This window comes from Chlorocebus sabaeus, chromosome 9, assembly GCF_047675955.1.
Source record: "Chlorocebus sabaeus isolate Y175 chromosome 9, mChlSab1.0.hap1, whole genome shotgun sequence".
Taxonomy (NCBI): domain Eukaryota; kingdom Metazoa; phylum Chordata; class Mammalia; order Primates; family Cercopithecidae; genus Chlorocebus; species Chlorocebus sabaeus.
In genome coordinates this window covers 35,972,152-35,994,203 of record NC_132912.1, presented here as the reverse complement: position 1 = coordinate 35,994,203, position 22,052 = coordinate 35,972,152, and the positions used below count along the sequence as shown (strand labels likewise).

At 37.5% G+C, this 22,052-nt stretch overlaps 1 protein-coding gene across 1 annotated transcript in view; it reads right to left on the bottom strand.

Annotated features, from left to right (window-relative positions):
• Positions 1 to 2,420: 2,420 nt before the first annotated feature.
• Positions 2,421 to 22,052, bottom strand: part of KIF5B (kinesin family member 5B) — a 47,936-nt gene continuing 28,304 nt past the window's right edge. Inside the window, exons 15-26 of the mRNA XM_008002723.3 lie at positions 21,440 to 21,583; positions 16,914 to 17,102; positions 16,205 to 16,322; positions 15,291 to 15,352; positions 15,087 to 15,196; positions 13,582 to 13,683; positions 12,301 to 12,361; positions 12,114 to 12,185; positions 11,841 to 11,945; positions 10,937 to 11,153; positions 9,334 to 9,484; positions 2,421 to 4,946 (exon numbers count right to left, since the gene is read on the bottom strand). Coding sequence (XP_008000914.1) covers positions 9,354 to 9,484; positions 10,937 to 11,153; positions 11,841 to 11,945; positions 12,114 to 12,185; positions 12,301 to 12,361; positions 13,582 to 13,683; positions 15,087 to 15,196; positions 15,291 to 15,352; positions 16,205 to 16,322; positions 16,914 to 17,102; positions 21,440 to 21,583 — 1,311 coding nt within the window. The 3' untranslated portion in view covers positions 2,421 to 4,946; positions 9,334 to 9,353. The remainder of the gene's footprint in view (positions 4,947 to 9,333; positions 9,485 to 10,936; positions 11,154 to 11,840; positions 11,946 to 12,113; positions 12,186 to 12,300; positions 12,362 to 13,581; positions 13,684 to 15,086; positions 15,197 to 15,290; positions 15,353 to 16,204; positions 16,323 to 16,913; positions 17,103 to 21,439; positions 21,584 to 22,052) is intronic.

Here is a 22,052-nt window from a genome sequence, read left to right as displayed (position 1 = left end):
ATGGCAAAACCCCATCTCTACCAAAAAACAAAACAAAACAAAACAAAACAAAAAAACAGCCAGGCGTAGTGGTGCATGCTTGTGATCCCAACTACTCAGGAAGCTAAGGTAAGAAAATCACTTGGGCTGGGAAGAGAGAGGTTGCAGTGCACTGAGATCGCACCACTGCACCACTGTACTCCAGCCTGGGTGACAAGACCCCGTCTCAAAAAAAAAAGAAAAAAAAGAGAGACCCCATCTCAATTCAAAAATAATTTTAAAAATCTAATTCTCCAGCCATCAGTTATGATACTGTATTAATTATCCACCCCTATCCTAGTTTGCCTGCATGAGTGTATAAATTTTCTCACTAGTTTCTATCACTCCTATATTCCCTTTTGCATCCCATTCCTTAAATGTGCTGGGATTTTTTTTTTTAATTTGGAAAAAAAACTGTTTTCAGATTTCTCCAGGAAAAGAAAAAAAATTAATATGAAGGCTCATAGAGCACAGCTAAAAAAATAAAATAAAAAGCCAAAAAGGAAAAAATACAAAACTAGTCACTACTGGAAGATCGTAGTGATGCAGCTCATTTTGAAGCTTACAAATAAAGGGAATGAAGCATTTACTTTATCTTTCCTATACAAACTATACACACACACCCCCATTCCCACTAGATAACCAAGTAAGACACCAAGTTTCTCTACTGCAGCAAACAAATGAAAAAAAATACTGTAATTCTGTATTCCCTATTTAATTGATGGATCTAGGCACCGATCAATAGTGACTTAACAGTTCAAGAACAGACAAGTACACATTATGTGTCACCTGATGGAAGAATACCACCACCTATAAATACTGTCCCCATCCAACAAAACAACTATCTGAATCTGATTATGTCTGTGGATCCAAAACAAATTTATAGGAAATATAAAGGACACAGAAATTTGTTAAATGATATGAAAGGGATGCAACTGCAGTATCTAGAAAACTACAAGGCAAAAAAGTTATTTTCTTCATACATTGCAATGAAAAAAGAGTGGGACTCTTCATTAATATATGAACGCCCATTGGATCTTGACTCAAACTGTTTACAAAAACTAAATATCTGAATATCAGGCAATTAAAAATTTTTTGATGTGATAATGGTATCTGTTGGGTATGTTTTAAGGAGTCCTTATCTTTTAAAAATACATACTGAAATACTTATTAAAGCAGCAAATGCGGGGCGCGCTGGCTCATGCCTGTAATCCTAGCACTTTGGGGGGCTGAGGCGGGCAGATCACGAGGTCAGGAGATCGAGATCATCCTGGCTAACACTGTGAAACCCCATCTCTACTAAAATAAATAAACAAATAAATAAAATAAAATAATAAAAAAAAATTAGCCGGGCATGGTGCAGGCGCCTGTAGTCCTATCTACTTGGGAGGCTGAGGCAGGAAAATGGCTTGAACCAGGGAGACAGCCTGCAGTGAGCTGAGATCACACTACTGCACTCCAGCCTGGGCAACAGAGCGAGACTACGTCTCAAAAAAAAAAAAAAGCGTATGTTTTCTAGGATTGCTTCAAACTAGTGTGGGGGGGTTGTTGGGGGAAGATGAGTAGATTATGGATGAAACAAGATTAGCTATAGTTGATCACTGTTGACACTGAGTAACTGGTACTTGGAGTTTATTACTGTCTGACTTCGTATCTGCTTAAAATTTTCCACAATAGTGTAAAAACATATAAAGCCCAATGTACCCCAAAAACAAGAAATAAAAATTGCCACTTGAATTTAGGAACAATCTTTTTAAAGTTATTCTCCAGCTAGACCTGAAAGATCATTGAGGAAGTATCTAAAAAACAAACATTAACAGGTGTTATTATCCTGGTTAATAAAACCACCAGACTCAGATGAACAATGGGGACTATACAAAGTAAAATATAGGTGAGACTGGCCGGGTGCAGTGGCTCATGCCTGTAATCCCAGCACTTTTGGAGGCGGAGGCAGGAGGATCACATGAGGTCAAGGAGTTGGAGACCAGCCTGGCCAACATGGTGAAACCCCATCTCTACTACAAATACAAAAATTAGCTGGGCATGGTGGTGCATGCCTGTAATCCCAGCTACTTGGAGACTGAGGCAGGAGTCCTTGAATCCAGGAGTCCCTGAATCCGCACTTGAATCCGGGCGGTGAGGGTTGCAGTGAGCTGAGATTACACCACTGCACTCCAGCCTGGGTGACAGAGCAAGACTCCATCTCAAAAAAAAAGTTTTATATGTGAGACTGGTCATTCATTTCTAGCTCTACACATTTAATACCTGCTGTCTAAAAGACTGCAAGACATTAGGAAACAAAATATACATAAATATAATGATGTATCAGTCACTATTCTGTCAAGACATGCCTGAACTCAGTCATGTAAAATCAATGTAACACTTAAGTTTTAAGAAAGTCATTACATTTCAAAAAATCTTCCTCTTTATTTAAACATAAAACGCATTTACAGCATGCAAGTTAACTTAAAATTAAACGGTGTCTTCCCAAACCAAGTATTTGTGAACGTATCTTCAAGCACTGAAAATAAACCAACATAATCCACAGGTAGACTCAGACTCTTCTGTCACCTCATGTTAAATGGAGTTAAGCACAAACTGAGAGTTAAGCACAGCAGTTAGTTTGCTTAAGTTAGGCAAATAATTTAATTAATCGCCATGAATAAATATTATTCTCTTTATTTCATTGAGTTTCTCTTCTGAACCATCTGTCAATGCCATTCAGAGGAACGTTAATATATCCAGTCAAAAAGATACTGCAAATTGAAATGTGTCAATATCCTAGACGATCAGAAATTTTCATTTTTAAGAGTAAGTGCTGTGTTTAATGACCTACCATAACAAAAAGCAGTTCACTGAAAACAAATTTATGAAATTCTTGGTACACTTTATGAAAGTCTGAAATTATAAATAGAAAAGAACCATCAAGATATTTTTAAAAACCTAACATTGTATATTCTGAACCACATGCTAATTAAAATTCATTGTTCATTACACAGCACCAATACCCATGATACATCTTACAAGAACGAAACTAACATATTCGGAAAAAAGAGAAAAAAAAATTCTGCTTCATTTATGAATATTGCCAAAGGAGGCAAGTTTTCAACTGAAAACAAAACATACAGGTCTATGTGAACGCAGCCAAATGTTTCTTCATTTAGAAAACGATCATAAAGAGGTGGCAGCACTCTTTTTGCTTGTTAACTGTATTACTTATATCTGGCTGCACCAACATTTCATTTCGATTTTTGGAGTGTTTCTTCTGATCAATCCTAAAAGCAACACAATCATTTTAGAGGTTGCAGACTACGACAGCAAAGATTTTTGACTATTAAAAAAATAAATAAATAAATTTATATTTTAAATCAAAATTATTATAAAAGTGGAAATTACAATAGTTAAGGAAATAGAAAAATAAGCCAATTATGATCTGAGTCTTCTGACTATGGCTCCAAATTTAATACAAATATCTGTGTATAAAACTTTTGCAAAAAGTTAATTCTGCCAGCCAGATCCTAACACAGAACTTTCCAAGTTTCTCTACTGACTAACCTTAAATCCCCATTCTCTGTGAATTTCTGCTAACACAGTTGCAGTCACCGCCCCCTACCATTGATGAAGCAAATAGTGAAATCTCTTTCCCTATTATTTTATAGTTTCCTAAAATAAGCTGTTGACTTACTTTAATCATCTGAGGAAAAAGTGGCAAAAATACGTATACACTTAGTACTAATTACAAAATTATGGGCTATGGCCAACAAAATAATTTATTTAATGATTATTAGTGACTTGCAAACAAATTACTATTTTTAGACTAAACAAGAAATAAATTAGTGTACAAATTAGTGTAGCAGGTTAAAAACACCTCAGGGATTTCAGACCAAAATTGACCTATATATATTTTTAATTCATCATATATGTGTCCTGTTTCTTCATTTTTCTCAATTTCCGCAGGCTATAAATTTAGGTCAGCCAATAAAGTACTAACAGTATAAAATTATGTTTAATCCTATAATATCTTAATTCATTTTACTAATATTAAAGATGATAAATTATTACCTGTCCAATACTTGTATTAGCTAGCAGGCTCACCAGAATAAAGCAGGGTATTTTCATTCCATCAAGACTTGTTGAATACAGAATCAGGAAAAAGAGAAATATAATTCCTTTTCCAAACTCTCTTAAACTAAGATCTGTTTTTGATACTTTAAAATATTTCTATTCAAAATAACTCGGCAACAGGCATTTCATGAGATAACAAGTAGCCTTGCTCAATCTCAAATGCCTAGTTAGGCATTTGTAAGGTTTCAGTGCTCAAACAGTAGTTTTCAGGAGCAAACTTCAGAAACAATACAAGTAATTTTAACCCTAATAATATCATTTCAAGGGATTTTAAAATACAGTACTGACTGGATATATTTTATGGGCATGTAGTGTTGTAAGTGGTAAAATTTAAAGACATTTAACCTAAATGTTCCATTTTCTCTTAAAAAAAAAAAAAAAAGGAAGACTAAAACTTTAATAGGAAAAGAAAAGAAGCAGTGGCAACTAGGTAATTTAAAATAACTGAGATTAAAAAATAAACAGACAAGAAACAAATACAAAAAGTACAGTCCTATAAGGTACAGTTAGCTTGGCACAGAAAAGACTAAATTTAAGACATGATAGACAAACTGTGTAATAAATAGGGCCACAGTTGTAAACTGTCCTTTTTCCCTCCTAAGATGCCAAAATTGCACTCTAGTTGTGTTGGGAAGCAGCAGAGTTTACAAGAAGAGTAGGTAGGAAACAGCTGTACAGGCCAGGTATAATTTATACATTTTTTAAAAAGTTATAATTCTACAATCCCAAGGGAGTAGAGGTTATAGTCATTGAATGACTGCTTGATACCATGTCCTCTTCATACTTCGATTACTTTTTAATACCTAAAAATGGGAGAAAGCATAGAGAGTAAATATGTTTAGTTTTACAAAATTTGTGTTTGAGATAATCATGAAGAATAAAACAAGAAAATAAAATATGCCAATAGTTTATAAACATTTTAGCCAACAGCTGTGGCTACTTTCCCCAAAATTACAAAGATGGCAATATTAAATGAGTTGGTTTCCTTTTATTTACTGCCTAAGTAGAACTGTTTAGAAGCAGTAATGTTTAAAGGGAGGTCAGCCCTCCCTTTGTTTTTATTCTCCCCAATAAAGCTATGGGTAAGCTGATTTATGAATTATATTTGTTTAAAAAAGAAAAATATGTCTTATCTTTTAGCCAGCAGACAGTGGTCAGTGACATCCTTAAACCAAGAAACACTAAGCAGCAACTACTAGTTATATATATAGAAGCTTTAAAAAAAAAAAAGAGGGGGAGAGGTGTAGAGGAATAGGGATAAACAAGAGGTGTATACAGTACGAAAAGTAACAGCAAAATAATTCTAGTAGTATTAAACATCTTTGTATTAAACTGCCTACTTACCTATGCATTTAGAAAAACTCAACCTATTTAAAGTACTATGCAAGGCAGAAGACCAGCCATGTAAAACTGGGAACTAAAAGTATCAGTATTATAAATGTCATCCTTTCCAAAAATAAACACAGCGGCTTGAAATGTTTTTAACATTAAAAAAATTTCTCGCCAGGCACGGTGGCTCATGCCTGTAGTCCCAGCACTTTGGGAAGTGGGGGGCGCAGATCACCTGAGGTCAGGAGTTCAAGACCAGCCTGGCCAACATGGCAAAACCCCATCTCTAGTAAAAATACAAAAAACTTAGCCGGGCATGGTAGTGGGCGCCTGTAATCCCAGCTACTTGGGAGGCTGAGGCAGGGAGAACTGCTTCAAAGCAGGAAGCAGAGGTCGCAGTGAGCTGAGATCCTGCCACTGCACTCCAGCCTGGGCGACAGAGCGAGACTCTGTCTTAAAACAAAGAAACAAACAAACCTCTGCAAATTATTTAACATTTAAACAATTTATCACTTAAGTGAATCATATACTCCCCAATCATGGTTTAAGATAGATTACAAGAGTTTGAAAACTAAGAACCACTATCCTTGGACCAGCATCAAAACAAACCTGTAAATAATTGTATTTTTACATCATAACTTTCAAATCTTAAAAACCTAGTTTGGCTGAGTTAGCTATCTCCCTTATGTGCTAACCTGGTGTCACTATACAGGGATCAGCTATACAAAAGTATGGTATACAGTTAACATATACCTATAATGTTAACATATAACAGTATACAGTTAACAAAAGTATGGTCTATTCTCCCTACAATGAGGTAAGTTTAAAGTTGACATATGAATTTTAATGTGAGGACAATATCCAAAAAGGATAAACTTTATATCTATGCTTTGAAATCCCCTTGCCCAGCTCCCACTTCCAGAAAGGTAGGAAAAGGCTTGCATCTACTGAATACTCTGTGATGGGTAACATCTTAACTCATGTAATTCTTTTTTTTTTTTTTCCTGAGACAGAATTTCGCTCTTGTTGCCCAGGCTGGAGTGCAATGCCACGATCTCGGATCAATGGAACCTCCACCTCCCGGGTTCAAGTGATTCTCCTGTCTCAGCCTCCCGAGTAGCTGCAATTACAGGTATGCGCCACCATGCCCAGCTAATTTTGTCTTTTTAGCAGAGGCAGGGTTTCTCCATGTTGGTCAGGCTGGTCTTGAACTCCTGACCTCAGGTGACCCACCCACCTCAGCCTCCAAAAGTGCTGGGATTACAGGTGTGAGCCACTGCACCCCGCCAACTCATGTAATTCTTAAGAATGACTTCCATCTTACTAATAAAACAGAGTTATTAGTCCAAAGGGAAAGAACACAGGAGCTATCTCTAATTATCAGGAAAACCAGCTATTGTATGTCTACTGATATTAAGTACTTATTATCTATGACATAATCTTGTCAAAAATGTTTATGCTGAGTCTAATCAATGCTTTTGCATAGAAATAGAGGGGAGAGAGAACAAGGTGACTATACATAAAAACAATCAGACACAACATCCAGAAGGTGTTATACCCTCAAGACAACTGTTCATTAAGTCAATATCACTAAACAGGGTGCTCATTCAAGATCAGAAGAGATTTAAGGGATAAAACCAAATGCAAACAGCAGTCCTGAATTGTACTCTGGTTTAGACAAACCAGTTGTACAGGACAGTAAAAAAAATTGGAAAAACCTGAATATGGAATGGCATTAAATAATATTAAAAATATAATCTTATTGGGTGTGATAATATTGTGGCTATGTAGAAAAATGTTGTTTTAGAGATTCATTAAATAGTCAGGCAATAAATCCATAATTTATTTTTATGCTGAAGTACTGTAAAACAAGTCAGAATGAGAAAGAAACTATTAAAAAGTTTATCTGCTCAAGTTCATAAAAGGAGTCAGGATTCCAACTTGGATGGAACTCCACAGTCCATGTTCTTTTCACTCTACTACTGTTTTAAATTCTACATTGTGTGAACAAAATGTTTAAAATTGTTAGAAATGTGAATCCTTCAGAATTTTTTTTTTTTTTTTTTTGAGACGGAGTCTCGCTCTGTCACTCAAGCTGGAGTGCAGTGGCCGGATCTCAGCTCACTGCAAGCTCCACCTCCCGGGTTCATGCCATTCTCCTGCCTCAGCCTCCCTAGTAGCTGGGACTACAGGCGCCCGCCACCTCGCCCGGCTAGTTTTTTGTATTTTTTTAGTAGAGACGGGGTTTCACCATGTTAGCCAGGATGGTCTCGATCTCCTGACCTCGTGATCCGCCCGTCTCGGCCTCCCAAAGTGCTGGGATTACAGGCTTGAGCCACCGCGCCCGGCCAGAATATTTCTTAATTCTCAACTCAAATTTAGAGCCAGTGTTATGCCAAATGTCCAAGTATAAACAAGCAACATTAAAATAAAGTTGCTTTAGTATTTGTCAGAAACAGCTAATCATTTCGTAATTATCTAGTATATTTTATTTCCAAAGCATATATACACATCAGGGACTTTCTGAAGAGTTACAGAGTTCCTGCTATATGATGAATTATTAGACAACCACTAACTAATTCAATCATGTTGTAGAAGAACGTGTTCCAAATATATTGCTAAGTTTAAAAAGCAGGCTATGAAATACAAAATTAGCCGGGCGTGGTGGCGCATGCCTGTAATCCCAGCTACTTGGGAGGCTGAGGCAGGAGAATCGCTTGAATCCGGAAGGCGGAGGTTGCGGTTAGCCAAGATCGCGCCATTGCACTTCAGCCTGGGCAACAAGAACGAGACTCTGTCTTGGAGCGGGTGGGGGGAATGCAGGCTACGAAGCAGCATATGTAGTAAAATAGGTGGAGTGTATTAGAATAGTTATCAACAGTTTAAGCTTTTAAATTGAAAAACTAATACAGAGAGTTCCAGAAAGAGAAATATAGTACATTGTGTAGTATCTCTAGATGTTTTTTCTAATTTGTGATTGTTTTATGCCCTATAAAGAACAGATATTACTTATACAATTATAAATAAAACTCAGAAATTTGTTAGTAAGCTGTGCTCATATGCAATTTGGTGCAGTCTTTTTAGAAACCAATGTGTTAGTATGTAGCAAGAGCCTTAAAAATGTTCACATTTCCTTGTAATTGCATTTCTGGGAACCTCCTGGAAATAATCTCTAACAGGTTAGGGAATACAAGATGTTTCAGGCTGGGCGCGGTGGCTCACGCCTGTAATTCCAGTGCTTTGAGAGGCCAAGGCAGGCGGATCACCCGAAGTCTGGAGTTTGAGACCACCAGCCTGGCCAACATGGTAAAACCTCATCTCTACTAAAAATACAAAAATTAGCCCGGCATGGTGGCGGGAGCCTGTAATCCCAGCTATTCCGGAGGCTGAGGCAGGTGGATCGCTTGAACCCAGGAGCCAGAGGTTGCAGTGAGCTGAGATCACGCCATTGCACTCAAGGCTGGGTGACAAGAGTGAGACTCCATCTCAAAAAAAAAAAAAAAGTTTCAAATTTCATATATGAAAATTTTAGTTTTTGAAAATTTCAATTATGGAAAAAATTATATAATTACATGTCCAGCAAAAAGGAATGTTTATAAATCATGGTACATCCATTAGACTGAATATCAAGAGCTATTACAAATGGTCCAATGCTAGATTTCAAAACATTTAAGACCACAAATTTGAATATACAGTATGATCTAAACTATACAAAAAGATCAAGCTAAATTACTTTTATAATTGCTTAAGTTAAAAAAAAAATCATAACACCAATGTAAGAATTTTTTTAAAAATCAAAAAACCTATTTGACAACCAATTTTCCACAGACAGATATGAAAAGCCAGATATAAATAACAAACCTGTGGGTAGGTATAAATGTTTACACTTGTTTGCCTCCTCCACCTCGCACTGCCACTGGCTGGCTGTTCTGAACAAATGCACCTCCTCCACGAATTGCACTTGGGTGAGTTGGAGAAGCTGCTGGATGTTGCCCGGGACGAATAGGTTTAGCTAATATGAAAAATAAAGACGGACTTTAGAATAAAGCTTAAGATGTGACTGCAATGACTGTTAAGGTTTCTTCTCCTATTCACAACAAATTCCCAAATGTTTTGTTTTTCTTTGCCTTTTTGTTTCTCCATCACATTTTCTTTTCTGTAGCATCCTTTTCTCTAGGACCTATATAATTCTTAGCCTTTAAAAAAAATCTTTCTGGCCAGGCATAATGGCTCATGCCTGCATAATCCCAGCATGTTGAGAGGCTGAGGTGGGTGGATCACTTGGGTCTAGGAGTTGAAGATCAGACTAGGCAATAAGGCAAAATCCTGCCTCTACAGAAGATAAAAAAATTAGCTGGGTGTGGTGGCATGCACCTGTAGTCCCAGCTCCTTGGAAGGCTGAGGTAGGAGGATCGCATGAGCCTGGGAGGCTGGGGCTGCAGTGAGCCGTAATTGCACTACTGCAGAACAGCATGGGTGACAAGCAAGACCATGTCATTTAAAAAAAAAAAAAAAAAAAAAAAGGCTGGGCACAGTGGCTCACGCCTGTAATCCCAACATTCTGGGAGGCCGAGGCAGGTGGATCATGTGAGGTCAGGAGTTCGAGACCAGCCTGACCAACAAGGAAAAACCCTGTCTCTACTAAAAATACAAAATTAGCTGGGCATGGTGGCTTGCACCTGCAATTCCACCTACTAGGGAGGCTGAGGCAGGAGAATCACTTAAACCCGGGAGGCAGAGGTTGCAGTGAGCCAGGATCACGCCATTGCACTCCAGCCTGAGCAACAAGAGTGAAACTCTGTCTCAAAAAACAAACAAACAAACAAAAAATAAAAAACAACAAAAAAACACTTCCTGCACCTTTTTTTTTTTTTTTTTTTTTGAGACGGAGTCTCGCTCGTCACCCAGGCCAGAGTGCAATGGTGCCATCTTGGCAACCTCCACTTCCTGGGTTCCAGCGATTCTCCTGCCTCAGCCTCCCAAGTTGCTGGGTTACAGGTGTTCACCACCATGCCTGGCTAATTTTTTTGTATTTAGTAGAGACAGGGTTTCATGATGTTAGTCAGGCTGGTCTCGAACTTCTGACCTCAGGTGACCCACCTGCCTCGGCCTCCCAAAGTGTTGGGATTACAGGCGTGAGCCACCGCGCCTGGCCACTAATGATTATTCTTAAACATTAAATCATTGCTGATGGCTTATTTTCTTGCAATTCTCTTGGCTTTAATAATACTGCTCTATATAGTTTCTCCATTCCATGACCATTCTTGCTTGCTTCTCTAGTTCTCATTTATCTTCTTGTTCTGCTAATGTGGTTTTTCCTCTCTCCCAACAGTGCCACTCTTTGCTAAGTTAGAAAATAAAGACAGATGCACCATGACAACACATAAAATTCGGATTATGTTTTCAGCTAAACGCAAGCATTCAAATTGAGCAAGGTTTAAAGGTTTTAACGTGTTCTACTAACCAATCTGTGCAGAATGCCCTCTTCTGGCCATATTCTTTGACCTGACTGCTTCCTTTATGCGATCTACTTCTTGCTGATAACGTTTGCGATCACGAGATGCATTTTCTTTAGCTTCTTTCAGGGCTGATTCCAAAGCTTTCACTCTCTCAGCTGTAGCTCGAAGTCGCTTTTCCAACTTAGGAAGTTCGCAGCGGAGATCTGCATTATCACGTACCAACTAAACGTACACAAACAAAACAAGGATTCCAGATTTAACAGGATGATTTGAAAAAGTACGAGCATTTCATAATTGCTCTTTAGAAAAGAAGTAAAACCTCATTTTATATTGTTTCCCATTTATCTAATTTAGGCAGAAACACACAGGGAATACATCCATCTCTACATATCATACACACATCTATTTATTGACAAAGGTATAGTTTCCTTTAATTTTTTAGGGGAAGAATTGTTCTCTCCCTCTAGTAAGCAAAGACAATACAAGATAGTGCTATGTTTCTTCAGTAAGACAACTAATCTGGTGAAATGAAAACTGCTTCATTATATTTGACACACTGGGGTATTAGATATAAAAAGACCACTCTCCCCAAAAGACTTTGCAGTATTTTAACTGCAGTCTTGTGTAGTAGAGATTTCAAAATTACCATGAATAAATTATGAAAATCCAGTCTTAAAATCCTAAAGAGAAAATTAGAATACATGTTTTTACTGCCTCTTTTGGTAATAAGGTTGTTAAAAATACTAACTCCTCTAAAAGTTACTTGTGGTTTCTTTATATAATTTCTGATAAAATGGCTCAGCATATAAACATTCCTGAGGACTCTGAAAGATTGAAATACTCACTTGCCAATCCTCAATTTTTTATTTTTACTATCTTGCAGCTACCAGAAAATATACTCTTTAGTACCTGTTTGTGCACTTTAGTGAGCTGTTCAAGATTATTTTCAAGAAAGGAGATTTTTTGCTTCTGAGCAGCGCTGCCTCCGGTGTCATCGGAATCAATCTCGGCACTCTGAGAAAAGAGGTCAGTAAGATTATGAAAATTTAAAAAATAAAAAAAATCTAAGCTTAACTATACAAAAATTGACATGACTGTAAAGTTATTTCACTTTGAATACAAAGAATTACCTAGAAGCAAGCACCATTTATGCAAACACCCACCTCAGCATAGTTACTTTACCTTTTTAACTCTGGTAGCCAGGTCCTGAACAAAAAGTTTGCGTAGGTTGTGTAAAGTCTGAAGTTCTTTTGCCTTGGATTAAGAACAGTGATATTTTTGGAGTTCAGACTTTAAGTTTAGAATAATCATGGTAGAAAAAAACACACAAAATATTCCAAAATCCTATTTATTTTCATGTTTTTCTTACCACTGTCTCTTCCAAACCCTTCAAGTCTTGTCTTGCTTGTTCTCGTCTATCTTGCATAACCCTAACAGTAGAAGAACAAACATATATTTTCAAATTTTATTCTGTAAAACTGTACTTAGCATGAGAGTTGAATAAAATCTTTTGTATCTGAAAGGATAAATTCTTAAATAAATACAAGATGCCTATTTTAAACGATTTATCCATGCTGTCTTTTTTTTTTTAGACACAGGGTTTCTGTCCCAAACACTGCTCACTGCAACCTCAACCTCCTGGGCTCAAGTGATCCTCCTCACCTGTCTCCCAAGTAGCTGGGATCATAGACATGTACAACCAGGCCTGTCTAAAATTTTTTTGTAGAGACAGGGTCTCACTATATTGCCCAGGCTGATTCTCAAACACTGAGCTCAACTGATTTTCCTGCCTTGGCCTCCCAAAGTGCTGAGATTATGGGTGTGAGCCACTGCACCTGGGCGATTTCAAAAAATTTTCACATGCCTTCTAAAACAAGTTTATTGTTATACATTCCATATATAGCAATGGAAGAGATGAAATAAAATGTGGCAGAATTCAAAGAATAAGGAATGGTTCTAATTTATATTTTAAAATATGCCACATATATTATACTGCTATTTATCCAAAATGATACTGATTGATTATAGATTATAAACTATCAAGTATTCTAAACAAAATCACAGCTGCAAGTTAGCAGAATCTTCATAAAATCCACTCTGAACTGGTCCTGATGTTCCAACTATCCTAATAATATCACAGTTCATTTGCAAATTATCTCACAAACTCAAGGTATGTGAAAAATTATAATCATGAATTTTCTACCTAAGATTCTAGAAAACTGAGTTTTGAGAAAATAAGAAAAGATAAACTATGAAAACCTCTGTTCAAAATGGCAAGGCTAAAAACCACAATGCTCTTTTATGCAAAAGAAAATTTAACAAAAACTCAGTTTTTGTGATAGATCTTAAAATCTTCTAAATTACTTAATATATTGTTTTAGGTTCATTTTTATGCTGGATCCTGAAGTAATATGGAGATAAAGAAACAGCAAGCAGATTGATAAACAGAAATCTAAACTTGCTTTCACTAAAATACAAGTATATATTACAAGTATTTAGATATAAATCAAACCAACTCAGTGGATTTAAGAAAAAATCCTTTAGCCCATACAAAGTAAAATATGTATCCACTGGCTATATCCAAGGGTAATGCCTATAATTCTCTAATTTAGCTTTAATTTTTAAACTTTAATTAAAAACAATTACTCACGTAAGTTCGTGTAGTTTTCTGCTCTTTTCCTGATCTGTGGCTTTCAACTTCTCATGTTCTACTCTTAGACGTTCCTGCTCTAACATCATTTTCTGGTTTTGGCTGACAAAAGAAAAAAAAAAAATTAACACAGTATCAATATCATAGTTTTCTCAATGTCATCATTAAAATTTCCAAACTTTTAAATTCTATAATCTCATCAATGACTTTTCTGTTATCCTATCCCCCATGGAGGAAAACAGGGAAGGGACCTGGCTACTTGCAGGCATACAAAATTTTTCGTATTTTGGTTTGAAATCATGATTTTGTTCTCCTCTGTCTTTCATCTTCCCGAATCCTTATGCCTACTTCCATCAGGTACTCATAGTAAGACCTATGCCCCAAACCTAATCATCATTTTGTTGTGTTACTCTCTTCTGGTCCCTACTCAAATTGTTGCAGACTCTGACTTCCATAAACTCTATGTATGTGCACATGGTTATGGAGGCAGGGAAACTGTCTTCTAGATAAACTAAGATGACAACTTAAAAAAAACAAAACAAAACAAAAAACCTTTGAAAATCCATAGAATTTCCAGAAAAGTTTTTCCCAGTTAAGAATTTTGAGTCAGGGTCTCACTCTGTCGCCCAGGCTGGAGTACAATCATAGCTTGCTTCAGCCTCAAAACTCCAACACTCCTCAAGTAATTCTTGTGCCACAGCCTCCTGGGTCACTGGGACTACAGGCATGTACCACCATGCTCAGCTAATTTAAAACATTGCTTTGTGTAGAGGCGGAGTCTCACTAACATGTTGCCCAGGCTGGTCTTGATGAACTCCTGGCCTCTAGTGATCCTCCTGTCCCAGCCTCCCAAAGCACTGGGGTCACAGGGCATCAGCCACTGCACGCAGCCAAGAATTTTTTTAAAAAAGGAAATTAGGCCAGGCACGGTGGCTCAAGCCTGTAATCCCAGCACTTTGGGAGGCCGAGACGGGCGGACCACAAGGTCAGGAGATCGAGACCATCCTGGCTAACATGGTGAAACCCCGTCTCTGCTAAAAAATACAAAAAACTAGCCGGGCGAGGTGGCGGGCGCCTGTAGTCCCAGCTACTCAGGAGGCTGAGGCAGGAGAATGGCATAAACCCGGGAGGCGGAGCTTGCAGTGAGCTGAGATCCAGCCACTGCACTCCAGCCTGGGCGACACAGCGAGACTCCGTCTCAAAAAAAAAAAAAAGGAAATTAAATAATTTGGAGGAGACTGTGGTATCTATTTGCAATAATGGACTTAGGTTGGGGATTGTTTTTCTTCCTTTTTACTGAATAATTTAGAACAAAAGATCTAAAAAAAAAAGTTTCAAAAATTTCACCTGGAATTTAGAAGTTTTACTCATAAATGAGAAAATTCTTTATTTTCCAAGATAAAAATGTAATTTTGATGAAAACTGCAGGTTTCTAATAAGAATATACTGTGTCCATCAGTAACTGCTTCTTTCCTCCTGTCAAACTAGAGAAGTATAATACTTACTCTTGAAGATCAGTAATAAGTTTTTCTTTTGCTTCTACTTCATCTCTCAAACTACTGATCTGTTTTTGATGAGTTTCTCTGTGGCTTTGGATCTGCTGTTCAACAGCTTGCTAAAATTTTGAGGGGGAAAAGGATGTTAAAGTCAGACTAATCAAAATTAATACTGATGAATTACAATCATTAGATACGTGACATCAAACTTGCCTTAACTTCATTTGCAGTCTGAACCTTATTTAAGTGCTCCTTTTCCATTTCATGGACTTTCTCTGTTTGAATAGAGAGAAAATAGAAGAGTGAAATAAGCCTCTAAGGTTCCTCATATAAACCAAGGAGCAAATGGATTTTACAATAAGCATTTTCCTTAGCAATATTCGACTTCAAGTTACCCAAATGTCACCTGCTCTCCCAGTTCAATGACATGTAGACTAGTATACAAGTCATATCCATTGTGTTGGTATTATGTATTCCGTTGTTTATTCATTTATTTTTTTGCCTAATCCAGAACAGTTAAGGGAATGGTAAAGAAATGAGGTAACTCCTAAGTCCCCTATGTTAAGACACAGACACAGACACAGACACACACACCCGCCCCCCTTCATAACTGTGGGAAATCCCCAGATTGGCTATTTCCATATTCAAACAAAATCTTAAAAAAAAAAAAAAAAATTTCGCCAGGCACAGTGGCTCATGCCTGTAATCCCAGCACTTTGGGAGGCCGAGGCGGGTGGATCACGAGGTCAGGAGATCACGACCATCCTGGCTAACACGGTGAAGCCCCGTCTCTACTAAAAATACAAAAAATTAGCTGGGCATGGTGGCATGTGCCTGTGGTCCCAGCTACTAGGGAGGCTGTGGCAGGAGAATAGCTTGAACCCAGGAGGTGGAGGCTACAGTGAGTCAAGATAGCGCCACTGCACTCCAGCCTGGGTGACACAGCAAAGACTCCGTCTCAAAACAGCAAAAAAAAATATGTTTCAAAGCAACATTAATATGTATGATTTGTTTAGCATTCCAAGTCAGTCATATCCCTACTATTCTGTCAGTGTGAATATTAAGTTTACTACAATTATACTAAAATAAGAACATAGACGTAACTCATAAACAGTTGGGAGCTATACCTTGTGCTCGAAGCTGGACTAGTTCTTCATTGAGGGAATCGACAGATTCCTCCAGCTGTCTTTTCTTTTGTTCCACATTTTGAAGGTATTCAGTCAATGACTTAATTTTGGCTTCATGCTTTTGGAAAAAATATACTGATATGAAGTGGAAAACATATCTCATGCATACACTTTAAAGAATATTTGACAGTAAACATTTTATTATCTATATATGATAAACTTGGGAATATTTAAACCTAAAATGTTCAGGAGCCAATTTTGAAATGTTAAAGAATTTAATCAATTAATTAAATGGTCATCATAACTTGCAAACTAAGGCACTGAAGACTCAAATATGAAATACTAATTTTAAAGATACCGCCATCTAACGTTATCATCTTCCCTGTTTGTGAAATTCCGATTGTGGTGAACGGCCCCAATCATTCAGTTGCCAAGCCAGGAAACTGGTTCCCTGCAGTTTTGCCCACCCTGGAATTCTGGAATCTTTAACAAGTTACTACCAGTCACATCTTTCTGGTAAATTTCTATACATAACCTACATTTATACCAGGCAAATATAACTCAGTTAAATCATTCGAATTTACTGCAGCTAGACTAGGAAAAAAACAACTAAATTTCACCTACAGACACACATTTTTCTGAAAATTTGTACAATAAATAAAATTTCTATGTGGCTGTTTCAAAAAATAAATTTTGTTCTGTAACTTACTTGAGAGATACGAAGCTGACATGCTGCTAACTCCTTTTCATTTTCTTCCATTTTTTTGTTGCTCTCAGTTTGTGTGCTTTCTAACTGCTTGCAACGTTTCACCATGGTTTTTACTTCTGACTTCATTTTGCTAATGTAGAGTCTTGCAACAGTGAACTCTTCATCTATCATGCCAGTTCCCTCGGGCTGCTGTGAAGCAAAAGTAAAATAAAAAATTAAAGCCAAAAAAATGTTCAATGTGTGTTTTCCCAATTAGGCTGTAAAATCTTTTTATAAAATATATTTTCGTATTACTCAATATTCATACAAAGTCTGGATCTTATTTTTTTCTTTTATTACTGTTTTCAATGAAAGGTAAATAAACACAGCTTACTTTTTGCTTTCCTTCACTTTTTTTTTAAACTGAAAATAATGTTAATACATGCCAACAAGAAAAATAAATGTAAACCTAAGGAAAACACAAAAATATAACCAAACTAATACATTCTGCCTCTTTCAATTTTTTTATTTCCTCTTCACAGGACCTCTTCAGGAAATTCACTGTTAATCATGTACATGTTCAGCTTAAAATTTAACAAGAGGATATTTAGGTGGTGGGGAAAGGATGACCTTTAAGCTCAACCAAAAGGAACTGTGGTCACTGTATTTTCCTTAACTTTCAGAAAGAAATAAAACTGTCTTTGCAGATGATATGATTGATAAAGTTTACATGTACAGTCAAAGACCCTGAATAGCTAACACAATACTAAGGAAGAACAAAGTCACAGGACTTGACACTATGCAACTTACTGTAAAGCTATAATAATCAAAACAGTAGAGTGCTGGCAAAAGAACAGATAAATAGGTTAACAGAACAGAATGAAGAGCCCAGGAATAAAACCACAAAATACAGTCAACTGATCTCTGACAAAGGTGCAAAGGCAATTTGAGGGAGAGGATAGTCTCTTCAACTGGACATCCAGATGTAAAACAATGAATCCTGGGTACAGACCTTACCCCTTTCAGAAAAATTAACTACAAATGGATCACAGACCTAAATGTAAATGCAAAACTAAAAGAAAACTTTAACATAAGAGAAAATCTAGGTGATATTGGGTTTGGCGATAAGTTTTTAAATACAATACCAAAAACACAATCTATTAATGAAAAACTTGGTAAGTTGTACCTCATCAAAATTAAACATTTTTAGTCTGCAAAAGATGACAATTAATAGAGTAAAAAAAAGCCACAAACTGCGAAATAATGCAAAGCACTATCTGATAAAAGACTTATATCCAAAACATATGAAGAACTCTTAAAACTCAACAATAGGAGGCCAGGTAAGGTGGCTCACACCTGTAATCCCAGTACTTTGGGAGGCCGAGACGGGCGGATCACCTGAGGTCAGGAGTTCAAGACCAGCCTGGTCAATATGGTGAAACCCCGTTGCTACTAAAAATACAAAAACTTAGCCAGGCGTGGGAGTGGGAGCCTGTAGTCCCAGCTACTCGGGAGGCTGAGGCAGGAGAATCGCTTGAACCCAGGAAGAGGAGGTTGCGGTGCCACTGCACTCCAACCTAGGTGACAGAGCAAGACTCCATCTCAAAACAAACAAAAACAAAACAAAACAAAACTCAGCAATAGGGCCAGACACAATGGCTCATGCCTGTAGTTTCAGCACTTTGGGAGGCTGAGGCAGGCAGATCACCTGCAGTCAGGAGTTCGAAACCAGCCTGGCCAATATGGTGAAATCCCATCTCTACTAAAAATACAAAAATTAGCCAGGTGTGGTGGTGCACACCTGTAGTCCCAGCTACTTAGGAGGCTGAGGCAGAAGAATCACTTGAACCCAGGAGGCGGAGGTTGTGGTGAGCCGAAATCGCGCCACTGTACTCCAGCCTGGACGACAGAGCGAGACTCCGTCTCAAAAAAAAAAAAAAAGTAGCACTCTAACAGACTTATATATGACGAGAGGAAAAGAATTACTTGCTAATGACAAAAATACTGAGGATCCTTTTTTTTTTTTTTTTTTTAATCAGAATAGCTATTTGCAAAGATGACTTACTTCCAAAACGCTATGGTATAGTGGGAAATAAAAAAAAAAAATCTATGGCCATGCATGGTGGCTCACGTCTGTAATCCCAGCACTTTGGCAGGCCGAGGCGGGTAGATCATGAGATCAGGAGATCAAGACCATCCTGGCTAACATGGTGAAACCCTGTCTCTACTAAAAATACAAAGAATTAGTGAGGCGTGGTGGCACATGCCTGTAATCCTAGCTACTCGGGAGGCTGAGGCAGGAAAACTGCTTGAACCTGGGAGGTGGAGGATGCAGTGAGCCAAGCACCACTGCACTCCAGCTTGGGCGACAAAGCAAAATTCCGTCTCAAAAAAAAAAAAAAATCTAGTGGTCAGGGAACCTGGATTTCATCCATCTGCCACTAAACATAAGCCATTTCCACTCTCTCTCGACACTTTTTGACTTAAATCATAATTATTTGAACATAAAATGTAAGATTTTTCTGAAAAGTTGCAAACCTACAAAGCAAATTTTGAACATCATCTCTCTGGTGTTCTGCGATATAAAATAAATGTACTTTTCCATTGTAGAGATTTCTCTCCATCTCACATCATTACTCTACATCTCACATTACTTCACCATAAACAGGACAGGGCAGAAATGTTTATTTTTATTTTTATTTTTTATTTATTTATTTATTTTTGAGACGGAGTCTCGCTCTGTCGCCCAGGCTGGAGTGCAGTGGCCGGATCTCAGCTCACTGCAAGCTCCGCCTCCCGGGTTCATGCCATTCTCCTGCCTCAGCCTCCTGAGTAGCTGGGACTACAGGCGCCCGCCACCTCGCCTGGCTAGTTTTTTTGTAGTTTTAGTAGAGACGGGGTTTCACCGTGTTAGCCAGGATGGTCTCGATCTTCTGACCTCGTGATCTGCCCGTCTCGGCCTCCCAAAGTGCTGGGATTACAGGCTTGAGCCACCGCGCCTGGCCTGAAATGTTTAGACTGATGGTGAAAAGAAAGCAAGTCAAGTGGCCCGAAAGTGAGTACACTGAATAATATATGAAGAAGAGTCATGAGAATCCTTGCCTCCATCAACAAACAGCAACTTCTATTTTGTTGATTTTATTCTTTTTCTATTTTTTAAAATACTTTTTCTTCATTTTTAAACTGAAGAATCAGTTAACAGCAAACAGCAACATCAAACAATACAACAGACGGAAATGTGTACTCCATGTTGAAAACTTTTATTTCAGTTCCAACTCTGGTTAACAGACTGGGCTTTTTAGAAGGCTCTCAATATAAACCCAAGTGTATGTTCTCTTTGTTATTGTAATTAGGCTTTAATCAAAAAGGTAAAGTCTAAACAGCTACTGCAACATACAAATCTTTCATGTTATATGCATAGTTTTTCAGTTAAGAGTCTTAGTTTGATTCTTTGGTCTTAGTTTTTACCAAGTCACATGCCTGATGCTAACAACCAATATTAGTATTCTTCAAAAGATTAGGACAAAGAGGTATAAAGAAAATATGGCAATATTTTGAAAACTGAAAACTCTGGAGCTCATTACATTATTCTCTCTACTATTATATGTTTGCAACCTTTCACACTAAAATAAAAAAGAATTAAGAAAGCGGTGCTCATCTTTTACTTTTCTTTAAATATTTAAAGCAACCACAAGCCCATTCATTATAAATGTATTCCCTGAGCTAAATTTTTTTTTTTTTTTTTTTGAGATAGGGTCTCACTCTGTTGCTCAGGCTGGAGTGCCATGGCACAAACATGGTTCACAGCATCCTTAACCTTCTGCCTCAGTCTCTTAAATACCTTGGACTACAGGTACGTATCACCATGCCCACATGCTCGGCTAATTTTTAAGTTTTTTGTAGGGACAGGGTCTCACCATGTTGCCCAGGCTGGTCTCGAACTCCTGGGCTCAAGTTATCCTCCTGCCTTGGCCTCCCAAAGTGCTGGGATTACAGGCTTGAGCCACTATGTCTGGTCCCTGAACTTATCTTAATTGTTGTTCCAATCATTTCACTTATGGAAATTTACTAACGTAATTTCTAAGTGCTAAATCCTTTTTTTTTTTTTTTCTTGAGACAGCATCTTGTTCTGTTGCACACGCTGGAGTGCAGTCATGCGATTGCAGCTCACTGCAGCCTTGACCTCCCAGGCTCAAGCAATCCTCCCACTCCAGTAGCTGGGACTATAGGGACACACCACCATGCCAGGCTCATTTTTGTATTTTTTGTAGAGACAGGGTTTTGCCACATTGCCCAGGTTGGGGAAAATGTTATAGTAAAGAATCAAACATGAGGTCCAATAAATGCCACCTACTGAATTTATCTATTTGGGCGCCCTTACTCTCTTGCTCCCTCCTGATCTATTTAACATGCAGTTAATAGCACCTACTACACATGACTGATTGTGAGGATGAGATCATGAATACGAAAAGAACTTCATATTAGTAGTAAACAAAAGTACAAGTGTATACAGAAAATTGTCCTTAATATTTAGTTATTATATTTACCTTTACATCATTATTTCCCACAGCAATTCCTATTTCTGCAAGGTCTTTTAGTAAAGATGCCATCATCTCAGCTGCTCGTTTTTTCTGGTGGTTGGTCATTTCCTTAAGTTTCTGAAGCTCAGCATCTATACTCGCTAAAGTTGCCTAAGAGAACCCAAAACAAAAAGTATAGTTAAATCTACATGAAAACTCAAATCAAATACTCATAGATGTTTCAAGTTTTACACATGGTTTTACAAAACCATGCCTGTTCTGCTTTCATTTTCTTGAACCATCTACCAAGTTTTGGGCTCCCAGCTCAAACTTAAAAAATATTTTAGACCTAATAGGCTATGGTAAAAGTAGCCACATTGTTTTCCATTAAGAGCAGGCAGTTTGTGTTGTTATTTCACTAAATTCCTGAGATTGAATAATATTTTCTGTCTAAAAAAATGGGAAGCCTCAAATTTAACTAGATTTGATTATCATCTATTACTATATTATCTCTTATCTTTAGAAAGTGAGTCAGCAAATTAACGTTACAATGACACTGTTTTCTAGATGGTTAGTATGCTTTCTTCATCTACTTTCTATATACTTATTCACTGGAAAGAATCCATGTGACAATACTATG